The 18,415-nt window shown below is 48.5% G+C and overlaps 7 protein-coding genes across 7 annotated transcripts; 5 read left to right on the plus strand and 2 right to left on the minus strand.

Annotated features, from left to right (window-relative positions):
• Nucleotides 1–167: 167 nt before the first annotated feature.
• MAA_08201 (RNA helicase, DEAD-box type, Q motif protein) lies at nucleotides 168–4,851 on the plus strand (the record flags this gene model as incomplete). Its single annotated transcript, XM_007826199.2, has 3 exons — nucleotides 168–1,676; nucleotides 1,739–3,310; nucleotides 3,358–4,851. The coding sequence occupies 3 exons, from the start codon at nucleotides 168–170 to the stop codon at nucleotides 4,849–4,851; spliced, it is 4,575 nt and encodes a 1,524-aa protein (XP_007824390.2).
• Nucleotides 4,852–5,895: 1,044 nt separating this feature from the next.
• On the minus strand, nucleotides 5,896–6,977 carry MAA_08200 (Dbl like protein; the record flags this gene model as incomplete). The annotated part of the gene is made up of 3 exons (XM_007826198.1): nucleotides 5,896–6,093; nucleotides 6,179–6,424; nucleotides 6,483–6,977. 3 exons carry the CDS (start codon nucleotides 6,975–6,977, stop codon nucleotides 5,896–5,898), a joined length of 939 nt encoding a protein of 312 aa, XP_007824389.1.
• Nucleotides 6,978–7,689: 712 nt separating this feature from the next.
• MAA_08199 (uncharacterized protein) lies at nucleotides 7,690–8,754 on the plus strand (the record flags this gene model as incomplete). Its single annotated transcript, XM_007826197.1, has 1 exon — nucleotides 7,690–8,754. One exon carries the CDS (start codon nucleotides 7,690–7,692, stop codon nucleotides 8,752–8,754), a length of 1,065 nt encoding a protein of 354 aa, XP_007824388.1.
• Nucleotides 8,755–10,025: 1,271 nt separating this feature from the next.
• Nucleotides 10,026–10,454, plus strand: MAA_08198 (uncharacterized protein; the record flags this gene model as incomplete). The annotated part of the gene is made up of 2 exons (XM_007826196.2): nucleotides 10,026–10,108; nucleotides 10,205–10,454. 2 exons carry the CDS (start codon nucleotides 10,026–10,028, stop codon nucleotides 10,452–10,454), a joined length of 333 nt encoding a protein of 110 aa, XP_007824387.2.
• A 261-nt stretch (nucleotides 10,455–10,715) lies between these two features.
• On the plus strand, nucleotides 10,716–13,059 carry MAA_11069 (uncharacterized protein; the record flags this gene model as incomplete). The annotated part of the gene is made up of 6 exons (XM_011413035.1): nucleotides 10,716–10,855; nucleotides 10,937–11,205; nucleotides 11,276–11,705; nucleotides 11,967–12,414; nucleotides 12,470–12,975; nucleotides 13,011–13,059. The coding sequence occupies 6 exons, from the start codon at nucleotides 10,716–10,718 to the stop codon at nucleotides 13,057–13,059; spliced, it is 1,842 nt and encodes a 613-aa protein (XP_011411337.1).
• A 3,027-nt stretch (nucleotides 13,060–16,086) lies between these two features.
• MAA_11070 (D-3-phosphoglycerate dehydrogenase) lies at nucleotides 16,087–16,539 on the plus strand (the record flags this gene model as incomplete). The annotated part of the gene is made up of 1 exon (XM_011413036.1): nucleotides 16,087–16,539. One exon carries the CDS (start codon nucleotides 16,087–16,089, stop codon nucleotides 16,537–16,539), a length of 453 nt encoding a protein of 150 aa, XP_011411338.1.
• An 893-nt stretch (nucleotides 16,540–17,432) lies between these two features.
• On the minus strand, nucleotides 17,433–18,254 carry MAA_11071 (metallothionein-I transcription activator; the record flags this gene model as incomplete). The annotated part of the gene is made up of 1 exon (XM_011413037.1): nucleotides 17,433–18,254. The coding sequence occupies one exon, from the start codon at nucleotides 18,252–18,254 to the stop codon at nucleotides 17,433–17,435; it is 822 nt and encodes a 273-aa protein (XP_011411339.1).
• Between the last annotated feature and the right edge of the window lie 161 nt (nucleotides 18,255–18,415).

Here is an 18,415-nt window from a genome sequence, read left to right on the forward strand (position 1 = left end):
CTCTTTCCTTTCTCGCCCCTCGTGCCCATTTCACAAGAGCACTTTGAAAAGTTTGACACACAGTTCAAAGGCTGGAACCATCACAAGACAAGTTGGTGCAGTTTTGCGAATTCCTATTTTCCTTCCCTTCTCACAATTACAACCCTTGGTTTCTATTTGATGAAATCATGAGCCAAAGCTCCAAACACGCGACGGCCAACGACCTTCGCCGCACGGACGAAACGGTTGTAACCGCAGGCACTTTCGATTCGGCTAGCGAGGCAGAACAAAACCATCACGATTCGAGAAATGAAGGCAGCTATGACAGCGACAGCAGTTATGCTGCTGAAAAATACCGGCTGACGACTAATCCCGAAAGGCGTCCCAAGAAGCCATTGACCCAAAACTCCGAGCATGCTGCGTTCATGTCTTGGGTCGCGGATGAAGCCTATCAAGATGATACAGCAACACCAGCAAAAGAGGATGATACTGCGGAGGGTTCCGCTACAATCGTGGAGTCTGGTACATCACATCAAAGGATTGTTACAACGCCTCGTCAATACCAAATAGACCTATTCGAACGTGCAAAAGAGCAAAACACCATCATCGTGCTCGATACAGGATCTGGAAAGACCTATATTGCTGTTCTTCTGCTTCGGCACGTGCTTGCTCTCGAACTTGAAACCCAACAGCAGACCAAACGAACCGCCTTCTTTTTAGTGGACAAGGTGGCACTTTGTTTGCAGCAGCATCGATTTCTTCAGGCGAATCTGGAATACCCCGTGGGCAAATTGTACGGGGATAAAGCAAGCATGCGAGAATGGGCATCTGAAATACAAGAAAACATGGTCATTGTTTGTACCGCACAAATACTTCTGGATCTCCTTAGCAGCGGCCTTGTGACAATGAATCAAATCAACTTGCTGGTTTTTGACGAGGCACATCACACCAAAAAAAACCACCCATATGCTACTATCATGCGAGATCACTACATCAGGATGAAGGCACATCATCCTCGGATTTTGGCCATGACGGCGTCCCCTGTCGATTCAAAGACCCGCGATTTCTATGCTGCTGCTCTTGATCTAGAAGCTACGCTTTGCAGCAAGATTGCTACTGTGTCTGAAGAAGTCCTGCTCGCAGGCATGGGTAGGAAGCAACAAATCGAACGCGTTATTGAGTACGGTCCCTTGGCAGACCCGGCGGATGAAATGACCATGACCACTCTTTCTCTATCCTTATCAACACTTTGCAGGTATCAGTCAAACTTCCAGATCCACTTGGAGGCTGCTAGATATACTGCTTCCACCATCGGCCCTTGGGGTGCAGATCAATACTGGAGGCAACTTTTCAAGAGCCCTGACCAGTATCTAACAATAACCGAGCTCACCGCCAATACGGCTGATGAGCTTATTTCTCAGGTATCAGGGACATATTGTCAAGCTCACGAGCAGATTGACGATGATTTGATAAAAGCAAGAGCTAGAAAGCTCGTAACAGATCACGTTCACAATGAGTCGAACCAAGACTTCTCGCTTAAAGTTGACGCGCTTCACGAAATACTTCACGACGCATTTGAGTCTCAACAAAGTACAAGATGCATAGTTTTTGTTCAGAAAAGATATATCGCCTTTCTACTATCAGAAGCGTTCAATCGATCTGCGTTGAGGATACAGGATATGACTGCAGGCTTTGTGGTATGTAATTATTCCGCAAATCCCATATTATAGATTCACAGCACAATCTAATCCCTTAATAGGTAGGATCGCAGCCAGCATCTTCCAGCATCGTCAACATGTCTATTAAAGACCAGATCGAGTCGTTAAACCGCTTTAGGTATGGCGAAATAAACTGCATTTTTGCAACTCAAGTTGCAGAAGAAGGTATTGATATACCCGAGTGCGACCTGATTATTAGATTCGATCTCTACGATTCTGCAATCCAATACATTCAATCTAAAGGAAGGGCGCGCCAGACAAATTCTGTATACGTCAACATGGTTGAACGGGATAATATACAACATCGCCGTAAATTAATACAGGCTACGAGAGATGTCCATGCCTTGCGACGCTTCTGTTCTTCTCTTCCCTCTGACAGGAAAATTAACGATGTAGAGATAAACGACGGCCTTCTTGGGTTACAAGCCAAGTCACAAATCTCGTTCGAGGTCCCGCAAACGGGCGCCAGACTGACATTTGATTCTAGCCGAGGCGTGTTGGCCAAGTTTGTATCCTCGGTTTGCGGCGGCGCGGATGCTCATCCCGAATATATTGTCACATCTACTGAAATGGGCAAGTTTACTGCAATAGTACTGTTGCCTGATTCATGTCCAGTGAAATCATTCTCGGGTACTCCTCAACGCAGTAAGCTACTGGCACGAGGCTCGGCAGCATTCAAGGCATGTATCGAGCTGCTCAATTATAAGTATATTGATGGGAACTTTCGTTCAACCCTAACAAGGCTCTTGCCAAAAATGCGTAATGCTCGGCTTGCCCTCAGCGAAAAAAAGCAATCGGAATATGGTATGAAATCTAAACCAGAGCTATGGGCCCAGCGCGCAACGTCACAATTATTCGTCACTACACTATCAATCAAGGGTCCAGGCCCTACTGGAAGACCTGGCCGTCCGCTTTGCATCTTGACACATGCCGCATTGCCTACAATCGAGCCGATAAGACTATGGATAGACAACGATGTCCAGTCAACTCTGGCACTACATCAATTCGCCGTGCCTCTCACATTAACTGGAGAGGACGTAGCTAGTTTGGCCAAATTCACCCTCATATTATTCAACGATGTATTCAGCAAGGACTTTGATTGCGATTCGGGTAGCCTGCCGTATTTTCTGGCCCCTTGTGTGCTCTCAACAGCAGCGACCAATCTGAAGGAGACTGACTGCCCGTGGGATGAGAGAACCGTTATCGACTGGGATATTGTTAAAGGATCAGAGGTGGCTTGCGCTCCCACTTTTCCCACTCTTTTAACAAGACCAGTAGACTTCATGGATCGATTTGTTACTGATCCGTGCGATGGATCTCGGAAATTCTTCACTAGCGGGGTGAACAAAGACTATCAAGCATTTGACCCGGTTCCAAACGACGTGCCGTTTCCAAGGTCTCGCAGTTATTTTCGGGTGCAGAAGACTATTGCCCAGTATAGCAATAGCCTATCATATAAATTGAGGCAAAGCATAATCTGGAACTCAGAGCAACCAGTATTCGACGCAGAACTGCTCCCACTGAGAAGAAATTTGCTCTGCGAGCCCGATCAAGGGGGTATGCATTTACCCAGGGGCTGTTTCCTTATTTTAGAGCCGTTGGCTATATCTACCGTAAGGCATACATTCAATCTCCCAATACTCAAGCTAACATGTTCCAGCTTCCTGTTGATGTTGTCGTCACAGCTTTCGCCCTTCCGGTTGCAATATATTCCATTGAATCAGCAGCCATCGCGATGGATGCTTGTGGGTCTATTGACTTGGCCATTTACCCCCCATTAGCCTTGGAAGCGCTCACAAAAGGTGAGGAGGATGTTGACGTTCAAACTAGCAAGAATTACGAGCGACTTGAGTTCCTAGGTGACGCGTTCCTAAAAATGGCCACAACAATATCGCTGTTCACATTAATCCCAAACAGGAATGAATTCGAATATCATGTGGAGCGCATGATTCTAATATGCAACAAGAATCTTTTCAATCACGCTGTGGATAGAGGTTTACAGGAATACGTGAGGTCCAGAGGCTTTGATCGACGCTCGTGGTACCCAGATCTCGTACTGCGGAAAGGAAAGAAACACAAGCCAGTAGGACTTACTCAGAGACTGGCGGATAAATCTATCGCCGACGTGTGCGAGGCTCTTATCGGCGCTGCCTACATGACAGAACCAGAAGGCATGGATCTAGCTGTGAAGGCGGTCACTGTAATGGTGCAAAGCAAGAATCACAGGATGAAAAAGTATAGCGACTACTACGAGAAATACGTTCAACCGGCTTGGCAAACTATCCCATCGCGTCCCATTGAACTTCTTGCGGTGGGCAAGGTTAAGGCATCCATTGGGTATAACTTTAGGTCACCAAAACTTCTACGAAGCGCGTTCAAGCATCCGTCATACCCATATGAGCCAGAACTTCCAAACTACCAAAGGCTGGAATTTCTAGGCGATGCACTTCTTGACGTGGCCATCGTTGACTTCCTGTTTCAACGATACCCGTTAGCCGATCCGCAGTGGCTCACAGAGCACAAAATGGCAATGGCCTCGAATCACTTTTTCTCCTTTCTCTGTGTTGAGCTTGGACTACATAGGCACATCTTAAGCACAGGTTCATCTATTATGGGTCATATTGCCGGCTTTGTCGAACAAATCGAGAAGGCGAAATCGCAGACCGAGGACGGCGTTTTGCAGCTAGATTTCTGGCTAAATACGGAACATCCTCCCAAAGCACTTTCGGATATTCTGGAAGCGGTTGTGGGGGCAATGTACGAAGATTCCAAGTACGATTACAATTCAGTCCGCAATTTCTTCACCAAGTTCATCGCACCATATTTTCAAGACATGACGTTATACGATACCTATGCTGGAGGGCACCCAGTCACACAGTTGACCAAGCTCATGCAAGACACCTTTTGTTGCCGATCATGGCGACTTTGCGTTTCGCCAGTGCCTTGTGGTTCAGACACAGGGGCGTCAGCAATAACGGACAGCAATGTGGTTTGCGCACTGATGATACACAAGAAGAAAACTTTTCACAGTATACGAGGGAGTGGAAAGGATGCGAAAATTGCCGTGGCAGCAGCAGCTTTGAAGCAGATGAGAGATTTAGCCGGAGATGCGTTTCGGAGAATGACGGGCTGTGATTGCGGAATGGTAGATTGATCGATTTAGTGGGAATGAGCTGCAACCGTCGATAGTCATGAGGAATATTAGGTTACAGAGAAGGAGAGAAGTGTCACCGCCAGGGTCTGATGATAGCTTTGTGCCGCATATGGTTCCAAAAGGAGCCATTCTTGAAACTATGATATAGAGGATGTGCCGCAGAAACTACCCGTTCCAACGTCCGTGACTAGGTGACTACAAGTCCAACTACATGTTATGTTCGTACCATGGGTCGTAGTGTGTTTGAAGAATTTAAACATGTACGCACGACAAAGTACCTAGGTAGTTAATCAAAATTATTATGACATTTAACGCATGTTAAAGCTGAATTGGTTAGTATCTCTCCGCCCCTCCTGGTGTCAATATATTTCTTTGCCCGTGACTCACCAACGGGAGTGGAAGACGAATTTACCGGGTCTGAATGTGTTTCAATGGCGTCAATGTTTATGGGGCGAGCATTATAATTCTACTTACTGAATCGTTTTGGCTACTCGCAGACTAACGGTCTCAGCCGGAGCTCCACCTCACTGGATGCGAAAGCATGGGGTAAAGCCTGGTATCAATGTAGCCGCGGCGCGTTGCGACGTCAACGTGCCATTTATGTGGCGCTCGGGACGGTGATGCCGAAACTGGAGACTGATGGATCGTGGGGTTAAATCCACAGTTAATATCGCGCTCTATGCTATTAATAGTATTATAATACCAGTATAACCTATTTTCGGGTAAATATATTCTACCACAAGCTGCAACCAGGATATAACAAACACACATGACAGGCCGTGACGTGGCAACAGGGCAATGTAGAACAGTCAGTCAGTAGACAAACATGTCAGAGTTGGACACAAAATTGCACTTCAATACTTTTTGAAATTCCCGCATCAGCCATCCTGATTCCGACGCTCCATATTACACGTCCTCAGCCGCTGTATCTTGTCCACCCATAAGCTCATCACACCAGCACTCGAAAAGATCAAAGTCGTCGGCTCGACTCGATGAGCCATCCTCCACAGGAGATTCAAGCGATGCGCAGGCCCTGGTCTCGTGTCAGTCGCAACCGGCCAAGAAGAACACGACGGGACAGACAACTCGGCAGAGCCAGACAGTACCAGGTGAAACGCCCATGTCCACGATGTTGACGAGGAAGATGCGACCGTAGAGGCGCAAGGGTGCGGCTTCGGGATTTTCCGCCGCCCCGTGCCTCCTCTTCTTGCAGCAGATGAGGATGCGTTCGAAAAGATACACCTGAAACTGTAGCCAGGCACGGCATGTCAACGGCCCCGTGGGCAAAATGTAAAAAAAGAAATTACGCACAATGGAACGAGCATACCGGTGCCTCTAACTCTAGCTTCGCTCCAGGACGACATATGAGGGTCTGAAATAACACCAACTTGCCAAAGGTGCTCGGATCCAAGCCCTTCCAATCCTCGACCCGGTCCAAAAGATGCCCGGCGTCGAGGTCTAGAGACTTTTGCGTCAGCGCCTCGGCTCTCCTCAGAATATCGTGGTATGCCGCCGCCGCCGCTTGCAGGCTCGCATGCTTAGCCTCGTCGGCCCGTATCTCATGCAGCAGTTCCTAACGAGCAGTCAGCACCCGCTAAGGGTCGCAGTGCAGCCACCGCGGCCTGACGCACTTTTAGGATGCGGGAATATCGAGCAAAGCGCGCGTACGGCCACTGAAACGTGTGGTGAATCATGTAGCGGTCCGAGACGAGCTGCAGGACCTCTGGGGGTCCGGACGTGGTGAGGATTCTGGCGTGTTGCCGGACCGCAGCACTGATCTGGGCCTTGTGGTTGGCGATGTAGGCGACGTAGATGTCGGGGTTTTTGGCGAACGCGGAGAATGCCGTGCTCCAATCTTGGTCGCGGCGCGGAAGGGCAGACGTGGCCCTCATCTGGGCGAGGAGCTGCTTGTGCAGGGCTAAGAGGGCGTCTACGTTTCCGAATATTTCGCTGGCCGCGTCGGCGGGCAGAACGGCCTGGTCGAGCACTAGGTGTTGGAGTGCGGAGAGGCGCTCTAGGCCTTGGACGTATCGGCCCTCTGTCCAGAGGATCTCTGGTATGAGCGATGCATATCTATCTGCTTGGTGCGCCTGCTCGTTGTGGTGTTGCCTGGATGGGGTTTGCATGCTTGGGCTGGTTGGGGATCCCGTCGTTGAGAGAGGTATCTGGACGCCTGGTTCTTGAGGGCCGTGGCCGATTCTCACGACTGCCGCTGGTTTGCTGCCATGGAAGATTGGCTAAATCAAAGGGGGCAGCTTGTAGAGTGATTTTGATTTGATGACGCAGGAACAAATGCACCGAAAAGCCGAGTTGGCAGACTTTTGGGCTCAGGCTTTCGCAGGGCGCCGCCACATTACGACCCCAAGTACATGTATGCAGTGTCGTCACGTGTGGACAGTCTATGTCTATGTATACACTGCGTGACCAAATGTCAGCCATTGATCGGCTACCGTTGCTGTAGCTTGTCGTTTTCTGAGCAAGTTCCTCCTGCATCAAGGTCTCTTGGCTCGTTTATCGTCATCATTTCGATGTAGCCCGGGTTATGCTAGCATCATACCCAACAAACTTGGAGCCACGGAGCAGGGCCAGTCCGAACCATGGTTATGCTCGGGTGGCACTTACGTTGTCCTCGAGGCCCAGCCAATGGAATCATCATGTGGAAATGTGCCCCGAAAATTGAGGCGGAAATCATGGTGTAGAGTTTCGTCTGCACGCGGCCAATTCCTTGAAAGCGCCGCCACATGTCGAGGAGCAGATTGTAAATTCACATCATCACGGGACATCTCTTCACCAAGCAAACCATGACCTCGTGAGTTTGACCAAACAACGACCGTGAGCATGGATGCCATCGACGCCTTCAAGCTAGCCATGGAGGCCGTATACGGTCCGCTCGACAATGCGACAGCTCAAGACGCGGAAAAATGGACTCCTCCTGCTTCGCCCGGCGCGGGCGGACATCACGGCCGATACTTGTGGACGGATGCGTTTGGCGTCATCAACTTTCTGACCCTGTACAAGGAGACATCCGCGGTGCGCTATCTCAACCTCGCCGCCGGCCTGGTGGACTCGGTGCACAACATTCTTGGGAGAACCAGAGACGGATCCCAAAGGCTGCCTGGTGCAACGGAAGATGCGCCGTTGACGGGCGGGCTGCGGATCGGCAAAATGGCCGAGTTTGGGGCCGACGGCGACGGCCAGTATCACCACTACCTCACCATCTGGATGTTTGCGCTGAACCGTATGTCCGTGGCAACCGGCGAGCCCAAGTTCAACAACTGGGCGATGGAGCTCGGCAGGGCCGTCCACCCTCACTTTGTCGTGCCCGACACGCGGGGGCACAAGCGGATGGTGTGGAAAATCTCAACCGACATGAGGGAGGTTCTGGTCCCGTCAGAGGGCCATCTCGACGCCGCCACGGGGTTCGCCGTCTACAGGCTTTTGCAGCAGACTGCTGAGTCGTACGGCGGGGGGGACGAGTTGTCCCTGCGCGCCGAGATTGCCGACTACTCGGCGATAATGGCGCGCCCTGGAAAGCTGGCGCCGACAAGCGACTCCCTCGACTTGGGCATGGGGCTGTGGATGTGCCAGTTTTGTCTTGACGAGCCGTGGGCCGAAGGGTTTGTCGACACGTCGCTGCGGATGCTGCGGGATGGGCTGGACCATTCCCGACATGGAGGCTCTGGGTTGCAGCGACACAAGAGGCTGGCGTTTAGGGAGTTTGGCGCGTATCTTGGGGTTCGTTGTATTGGGGCGGATGAGGAGCTCCAGGACAGGGTCGACACATTGATCAAGTCGTGGGATGGAACGGGGGGACACGTTGATGAGGAACTGAAGCCCATTTCGCACGTCATGTATGCGAGTGCTTTGATCCCTGGTGGTGAGTTTTACTCGTCTATTGTTTGAATTCCTTCTAACATGCGTGTTAGCTTTTCGGCGTGATTATTTTTCGAATCCGTGGAAATAGATTCGACTACTTGACTCTTGTGCTGAGCAGTTGTGTTGATTCTTACGAACCTGGCTCACATTCTAAATTGAGCTCGTGAGCGTTTCAGATTGTTCTGTAAGGCGTGCAAGACTACTGTTGGGCTGTCAAAGCTGGAGGAACGTCTGATAGTCAAGGTTTCTCTTTGTCAATATCTCCTCTGCAACTATGGTGAGCTGCAACTGAAAGGTTATGTATGGGTATTGGGCAATTCTATTCTGCAATATTCTAGCGCCAGGGCTCCATCAAGTTTGTCAACCACAAGGAATTCACCACTTTTGCATACACTCTACGAGCTCAATTGCCACATCTCACTGTACTCGATGGTCTCTATCGGTTACTTCGATCGCATGTCTCTGAAAGCTTGCGTCTCGCCAACTCGCAGAAAGGCGTCCGACTGTTCTGCCAGTGTAGCCGCAGAGTGTGGCTGTCTCCTCGACACGTGGTGATACACAACGCGACTGGATCGCTCTAGCCTTTGCTTCATCAAGTCCTTTCTCAGAATTTGGTCAGATATAGAGCCAAAGTTTTGATGCCGGTGACATACATCAGTCGATAGCCCTTTGATAACCTTGCTCGCACCCTTGGTCCTTACACCAGCGTTTCCCTACAGCAATTATGCCCTTACTGCTCCCACGACCAATGCCCAAAAAATCCTTCTCACTTTAGCCTGGCTTCCCATCTGCCGAGATGCCTGCTCATGCCAAGCTGACGATAAAATATATCTTTGGCTTATACCCTCGTAGTTGGTTTCGTCTGCGAGGCAGACACCCTCGAGACGTTCTGCCACAATGCATTCTTTGCTATATCATCGCTTCGCCACACACGGCAAAGAGTGGAGAAGAGGGGAAATGTCATTCAGGCGTCAAGTGGTCATTTGCTAAAGCTTGGAAAAGGCACACATGGCCACACGCATAAATGACGTCACATGCACGATGCGATAATCCTGACGACATGTCATGCAGGAGAATCCAGGCAAGACCCAACTTATATCCTGTAATTCGAGCGTGTGGGGTAGATGCTCAACCCAGTTGATGCCAGGTTTAAGCATCCAAGATTTGCATTATTTAAACCGGGCTATTACTCGGTCACCATGGACGAGGGCACGATGCGTCCCATCCTGATATTATTAGTTCATCGCTGAATTTTGCAATCGACCCTCCCACGTACCGGTCCCTAAGAAACCAGTAAAATGGCATCGGTAGCGTTCATGTACCACTCGGGTGCATTCAATTTCAAGTATTTTTCAGACGCCCATACGCGGCTCATCTCCGAGTAAGTATCCCACTGGGATAAGCATCTTCTGCGCACCGCCCACAAAATTCACATCTGCCATGTAGTTTAATCACAATGCTGACTGTGCTTTTAAAGATGCTGGGGACCCGAGGGCCTGGAAAGCTGGGAAGTCACGCAGTTCGAGTCTGGTCTGCCTTATATGGCGCAGGTGCTTCTGAAGTTTGAGTCGATGAATAAATTGGAAAAGGCATTGGCGGGCAACAACGCCATGAGAGTGTTCAATGACATTCCTTGCTTCACCACTGGCCAGCCTCATATCATGAAAGGGACAATAAGGGCGTCACACAAGACCACACTCAAGGAAAAGAAGATTTTCGGGGAGTAGAGACAGGGCGAATGAATTTATCAAAGTGGCTGTTGTAGAACTATATTGCCGTAATGTGTGTTTGTTGAATGTGTCCGTGCCAGTTGTACTATCGGTGTCGTGTTCACGTTGGCCTCGATGGCGCCACACCTCTCACAGACGAATTGTTGCTCACACTTGAAAAATGGCACAAATCTCCGTCATGTACAAATTTCTGGCAACGACAGAGCGGCTGGAAGCCTGTGCGGAACTGCTCTGGACACATTGCGAGAGAATCCAAGCATGGGAGAGAAATTGGCCAAGTTGAGATTGAGAAACCAGCCGGAGTTTGATAAAAAATTTACAGCTGCTGTCAAGGCACTGTCGGCAGCGAGGAGGAAGCTCCCATCCAAGTCGGCAGCACGCACGAGCGTCACGGTGGAGTGAACATTGAATACCTGGCTTGGCGGGAAGGAAAGATTCAGTGCTGGCAGTTGACGTTTACTTCGTCTGACAGACGGCAGAAGCAGAGCAGGTAAGACCCACTTGACTGTTGCAAATGTCGATATTCTACTCCGTACCCAGCCCATCTCAAACAAGTACGGCCATTGCCCCGACTATCACCCACCTCGCATCACAGAGGTCAAGCACTCAAACCCTCCAGAGCCGCGTCATTTTAGTACACGACCAGAGGCAATGACGGCTGAGGACAGCATACAGGATGTGTGTATCGGCAAACCTCGGTGCAGGCTCTGCCAGTTCCTCGTCCAAGACGGCGAAATAGTGGTCGCAGGTGTGTCATATTTTGTTCCATTGAACTTGCCATTTTCAGATTGCTCACTCTTAGCTCGTGCGACCTCCAGCTCTTGACGATGACCATGCAACTAGCCCATTCCAATTTCGGCGTTATACTACTCACGAAGATGAGACCGGGATTTATTTCCACATGTGCTGCGACAGTCGTTGCATGAGTAAAAGTCGCCGAGTTCCATGTTTTCACCGCGACTGTTATTCCGTCAAGCTGTTGCCCATATCCTCAAACTTCCTCGCTGCCACGGATTATGTGTTTAGTCCACCAATCCGCTTCGAACTTGAACGGCAGCAACGCATCAAACGGACCCTGGCGAGGAACCTGGGTCTTGGTTTCTTACGTCAGTTGCCACGGGAGCTCTGCTACATGGTCGCAGGATACCTTTACCGGCAATGGGCCGCCATCGCTGCCAAGACGTCGCGCGACACCTCTATCCGTCCAATTCCACGATCCATCTTACCCAGGATGTTTACGCGACATATGTGACCATTGAGGGTATCTCGTACCTTCAATCCTTACAGAACTCGTCTCTGGGGAATGATGCCAAGGGCCATCAAATTCTGAATGCGCCGCAAGGCCATACAGTTCAGACAATCTATGTGACATATGACCATGTTAGAATCAGGAATATTTATTTTGAATTGCCCAAGCGGGATGACCGTTGCAACTCGTCTTTGGATTGCTGCGGAGTATGGTGGAAGCAGCTAACCCGAGATTTCGGCCTTGTGCGAATAGTCACACAGTCTGACGTTAGCTTATCCTGTCTCCAACCTTGCAATTACCTATCCTAACATCCTCCCAGGGCTTGAAATCAGACGAGTCCTAGATTCTACAGATCCCCCTGTTTCAAGAAGCGACTCGCCCCTTGATCAGGCGTGGCCTACACCAGGTCTATCCTGTCGACTAATAGATCTGGACACGTGTGGCTCTGCTGAGGGACTACCAGATAACTTGAGGATGAGCTTTGTTGATTGCAACACACCTGGGACAAACGGCTATTCTGTCGCCATCTCTGGATTCCACATTTTAAAGATGTATGCGCACAGCTTAGACACCACAACACAGTTCGATCTCGACTTGGACTATGATGCAAGCGCCGTGTTGTGGATGTATATGCCTATCGACGCGGACGAATACCTGGTACAGGTTTGGGCAGTCAAGCATCCTGAGTCTGGCTTTCTAGGTTTTATGGTACGATGTAGAATTGTTGAAGACAGAGCACTCGCGCTGACCTTAAGCGATTTAGCTTTATCCAAGCCAGGGAAGAGCAGTCATGTTCGGGAGTTACAACGTACATCCTGGCCTCCGACTTCAGTTCCACCTCATTTACAGAACAACGAAGAGCCCGTCGCGGATATACATCAACGATTGGGACCCGCTCTGCGACGATAAAAGGATCAAGTACTTCGGGATCGAAAGCACGAACGATGAAGACAGTGTACCCGAGAATGTCGGCCAGCGTTATGGGGAAACCTATCAGCCGTCAATGAGGCCTTCGTCATCGCCGCCTTATACCCAATACAATGAACTGTGGTACTATACGAACTGTCGATTGGAGAATGTCGTGGGAATTGCTTGCTGCATTGACAAAGGTGTCTCACACAAGCCAATCATTGGCATACTGATTCATTACGGTGACGGTCGTCGAGCCTGCGTAGGGCAGTATCGCTTCGACTGGGCCCTTGATCTCTTGGTAGTAGACACTTCAAGGCCACTGCGTATTGGCTTGGGCAAAACACGGAAAAACTTGCCGTACGTGGCCAGCATTCGCTTATATGAGGAAGCAGCGCCTACTTGCAAGACGGCGTCTTGGCTGGATTTGCCCTGGCATGGTAAGCTTGAATGGTGGTTTTCACTGCGCCAATGTAAATTGTGCTATTCTGACTAGAAACATGTTGGATGACTCAAAAAAAAAAAAAATACTATTGCATTTGATATAATGTCTCTGATGTAGATGGCATTTTGTGAATCGACGTCTCGACGTATTGAGTCCTGTCTGCCGAAGTCGCTTCCCCGTAAGGTGCCTTCCGCCCCTTTCGTAAAACCGCATGCGAAAGAATACGCAGACCGTGGTCATGGTGTGAATGAAGGACAAGTTGTCCGCGTGGACGCATCTCTTGGCCGCGTCTACTGCCTGCTTTTCCACTTCTCTTAGGCTGCCACCAGGCCGCTTACACTCTACCCAGAGCAAAGCAGACATGGCGTGATGATTCTTGTCATATCGCTTTACAACGACATCGACTCGTCTCCGAGAACCATCCGGCGACACCTCCGAAGTCACGGAGTAGGTGTTTGCGTCGTCGAACTCGTGTTTGAGGGGAGACCCATTTTGACACTGTTGCAGCTACCAGGTCAACAGGTGGAGATGGCACTGGCTGGGGTCACATTGTCGCAGGATATAAGGGGTATTAACAGATAATTACTTGTGGCGTGGCCACGCCTATTTTTTGTGCGACACATTGACATTTCCCCACGTGCAACTGGTCTGGTGGGTTGATAATGGATGACATGCCCACATGGTAAAGTTGAAACGCCTTTGCCATGGCCCTCGACAAGAAAAAAAAAAGGGATATTCATACGTAACGCACCCAGAGAGGCGATTACAAGGGACAAGGGAAAAGATGTTTAAAGCAGCAGACAACAATTGGATTGCTAGCATGACAATGCCGAGTCAAGCCGGTTGGGATCCACGTGCACATCGAAGAGGGTCTTGCTAAGCGCCGTGAATCAGTTATAAAGCATCGATAATCAGTTATAAAGCATTGATACCATATACTCAAATTGCATGAATGGCCAGGGGGATATGCCAGCTACTTCCATCCTCCGGCCACCGTTGTTCGGATGTTTCCGCTTTCTGCAACTGTGGCCTCATTGCCGTGCAAGTGGCCGGCGTCTGTTGGCAGCACACCTATAACGGGTACAGATTACGTACACATTACATAAATAAGGGCAAGCCCTGACCCGCGCGTAGGTAATTATAATGATAAGTGTACCTATAAAAAGGGTATATATAATTTTTATTAAGGTCATGAATCACCTCTTGAGCTAGTGGATTTGACGCATCGCGATGCGTGCAGTGTTTTTTGAATTGTGTGTTACTGTTCAATTAGCTAGGTACAGCTACTGATTGTGCTACTAGTGGGTCCTGGTGATTAGCTAGCCTTTTTTTTTATTTTTTTTATATTAATTTAATATATAATTTTTATTATATTAATTGGTGCCACTCCAAGTGTGACAAACAGCTACCGATACCATGTATTATGGAGAGGCTTTGGTCACGAGGAAGCGATACGGTACTTATATAGCACGCCCATATAACAGTTAAAGAGATGGAGAAGCGCTACGGAAACAAACCCACCCCCACAAGCCGAGAGATTCAAGGTGCCCGGCTCCAGGCGAGACAAGGCGTGGAGGAAACGGATTTGTTAGTTAAAAGTAAGGGAGTGAGGCGAGACCACATGGTAGCGGAACACGGATCAAACAAGTGTCTTGACTCTGTAATCTTGAGATGCGGCCACGGTGCAAGCTGGACCCTGCGCGTGATATTGCATCATGTCCTTCCATCGAGAATAACAGCCGAGTATTACGTGTGTATGGTTTCGCGACAGGACTGCCAGTTGAGTCCGGTCAAATGAGACGGGCACAGCCAATATTCGTCCAGGCGTCATGTGGATCTAGCGCCTAGCGATGCATGCAAGAGAGAAAACAAGGTATATACACGAGCTGTGCTTGGTAATAAACCATGTGCTGCCGTGACTTGGTTGGATATTTTGAATTTGCGATAGTCCATGCCTGACTCGGTAATATCCCGTAACAGGGTCGGTTCTGCTAGGACTTGACTCGAGAGATGTTGGGTATCACCCCACCTCAATCCAATCAGAAGATTGCCTCGGCCGTATGTCAGAACGTGGCACTGTCGATTTATTGTCAGAATTTCGGGGGCGAATATTACTTGTTCGGTGGACCGGCATGAAAATGCTTCCAAAACAAATCTAGTTGGAAATCTAAAGAGAGAGCATGAATTCTTGTTTCAAGTAGTACATTATATTTAATTACTACACATGTAGCCACATGAGACAACTGCGTCAATAGTAATCTGCCAGAGTACAACATTTACGTGATGGGTGCTCCAGTATTAAGCGACCGCCGGCTGCTGGTGCATATTAATCGCATACCGTTTTGGCCCTATAAATGCAGATAGGTGACAGTACGAAAGCTAAGAATCTGTCAATGCACAGGTTCATTTGTTGTTTCGATCATGTGGCGACTACTAATGCCACCAAATAGACAAGAAAACTGCATCCCTGTAAACGCATAGCGACCCTTTTCGATATATCGTATGACTATAGCTTCCGATTAATGGGGCAACCCGAATTGTTACGTAGCGAGTCTAACTATTCTCGAACATGGTTGGCTAGGCTCTCAAGTACCAAAACTCAGAATACGTCTTGGCGTATCTTCTTGGCGCTTAGTCGCGCCATGATAATTTCTCTCCTAAAGCAAAAACCGGCACTTTCCCTGGCTACTAACCTTGCTATATCCCTGCTGTTACCGGCGGGGGCATGGATACTTAACCTTATAATAAAAGAAGATATACTTGAAACTTGGAATTAATATTAATAAAGCTACTGTTAAGATTGGTTTGTAATGCTTACTATTACTACTATATTTAACTATATATTACGTAATAAATACACAAGTGTCCTTTCCGACTTACTATATATATTCTCTAGTAGCTATTATTTTACTACTCGCAATATTCTTTACCCTCTTATTAAGAATACTACCCGGCTTATTCAACTATTCAATTTCTTCGTCAAGTTACCAAAGTCTTGATTATATCGTTTATTAAAACCTGGTATAATGAAGTACACTATTCTCCTTACAATTACTGCTACTCTTAGCACTGCCTTGGCCCAGGGCACAAACGCCAAAAAGCCCTTTCTAAAGGGTACTCAGCATGATTGTTGGAATCAGGACCCCGAGACAGAGGAGTGCAACGGCACAAAGTTTTGGTGCGAGATTCCTTTTCTTCGCAAACTAGACGGCTACAAGACATTTAAAGAATGTTTCGACGACCATGAGCCGGACCCGAATAAGTCAACCCCGCAGTTTCCAAATGGCGCGACGCAATCTCAGAAAATCAAAATGATTCAAGATTTATGCTTGACTCGCCAGGTTTTTGGCAACAAGTACGATGTGTCCGAGGAAAAATGCAAAGAGAAGCTTAGGGAGTGTACAGATGAGGAAGGAACAAAAAATCAAAATCCTGAGCTTAACGTTATTGTCGAGTGTTTAGATAACAAGTTTAGTTAAGTTACGAGTTATTACTATACAACTACTAGCTTTTAAAACTAGTAGTTGCTAAAGCTCGCTAGCAACTAAATCTAGCCACTTGGGGTATTCTATCGAAAAGATAATTAGCTTATAGCTGCCAAAGCTGCTAGAAGCTAAGAGCTAGTAATAGCCTTTAAAGGCTTTATCTGGCTTAAAAGATGTTATTTTTCCTTCTTAGCTATATTAAGTAGCTCTTTTTTTGTTTTGAACTTTAAAATCAAGTATAGTAAAATAGCTTAGGTTAACTACTATTCTTTATAAATACAAGCCTGATTCCAGCTTTAAACCAATTATACTCGTTAACGTGGACTTGTCCTTAGATAGGTAGGCCTCCAAGATACTAGCAAATACTAATTTTAATCTTAATATTTAATTAACTATAGCTTATAAAAACCTTGAGGATTATAGGCTATAAGCCAAGATAGTAGCCAACTTTATAAGTAGCAAATCAGTCCTAATTTATTAAACCCGAGACCCTAGGAACACTCTGCGCAATTACTATACACTTATCCCGTCGCCAACACAACTCCAATGTGGTGTTTTGCATCCGTGTCCAAATAGAGAGTATCCCGGTCAAAGCAACTATCCCATGGCCAACTCAGTCCATAGCTGCCAATCGTAACAACAACTCGGAAAGGAACCTGCTAGCCACATGTGACAAGGGCTAGGTTTTCATGGCTGAGGTGGTAACAACTCAATTTAAAGATGATCCCAAAGGTGTTTAAAGGTCCTCAACTTGTCATGAGCGAGAGGAGGGCAAAGACTAGATATACATGAAAGAAACAGGTATGCCCGAAGCTTGCAGCTGGTCCGCCATGGCCTCCTGTAACGATTCTAAGCTCTTGTTGAGTCCCAGCCGTATAATATGACAACTAGAGAGACCAGATTGGAGAGTCATCAAATTCTTCGGCAGTGAGCTTGCCGGCGCCGTCGTGCACACACTTAATCATCGCCTTCCTGGTTAGCTTGCCCCTCTTTATACAGTTGATTCTTTCAATTCTACAAGCCCCCTTATCGCCATTGAACGGTAGGCAGAGCTCTTCATCGGTAATTTGGTTGGCGATGGCGGCGGCGGCGGCGATGTCGTGCGCACACTGAAGTATCTCTACCTTGGTATAGTACTTGAGAAGACACCTGTCCCTTGCCTCAATACAAAAATTCCTGCCGCCCAATTTATCAAACAGTGGGCAGAGCTCTGCCTCCTTAGGTCGCTCGGCGACGATGTCGTGCACACACTTAATCATCGCCTTCCTGGCTAGCTTGCCCCTATACGCACACACGGCTCTTACTTCACCACAAGTCTGTATATCGCCATTAAACGGTGCGCAGAGCTCTTCATCGGTAGGTCGCTCGGCGGCGGCGGCGGCGGCGGCCTGCACACACTTAATTAACGCCTTCTTAGAAGACATCAAGCGCCTATCCTTCTCATAACACGCCCTTGTTGCAGCCATACAATGATGCCTGATGTTATTAAACGGTGCACAAAGCTCTGCCTCGGTAGGTAGATCTGCCCTAGCAGCTAGCTTTGACTCGGTAGGTCGCTTGGGGGCGCGGGCGTGTACACACTTAATCATCGTCTCCTTAGTAGAGAATTTATCCTTTTCCCAACACGCTGTTGCTGCCTCCTTACAAGCAGTCATGTTGCCATTAAACGGTGGGCAGAGGTCTGCCTTGGTAGGTTGCTCAGGCATCATGGCGAAATATTCGCGCACACACTTACTAATCGCCTCCTTGGTTTGGTAGTCTTTTGCACAGGATTCTATCTTGTAAGAACAAAGGTACCACTTATCACCATGGGACTGTGGGCAGACCTCTGCCACGGTAGGTATCTCGGCGGCGGGGGCGGCGGGGGCGG

Source organism: Metarhizium robertsii (genome assembly GCF_000187425.2).
Source record: "Metarhizium robertsii ARSEF 23 chromosome Unknown MAA_Scf_4, whole genome shotgun sequence".
Lineage (NCBI taxonomy): Eukaryota > Fungi > Ascomycota > Sordariomycetes > Hypocreales > Clavicipitaceae > Metarhizium > Metarhizium robertsii.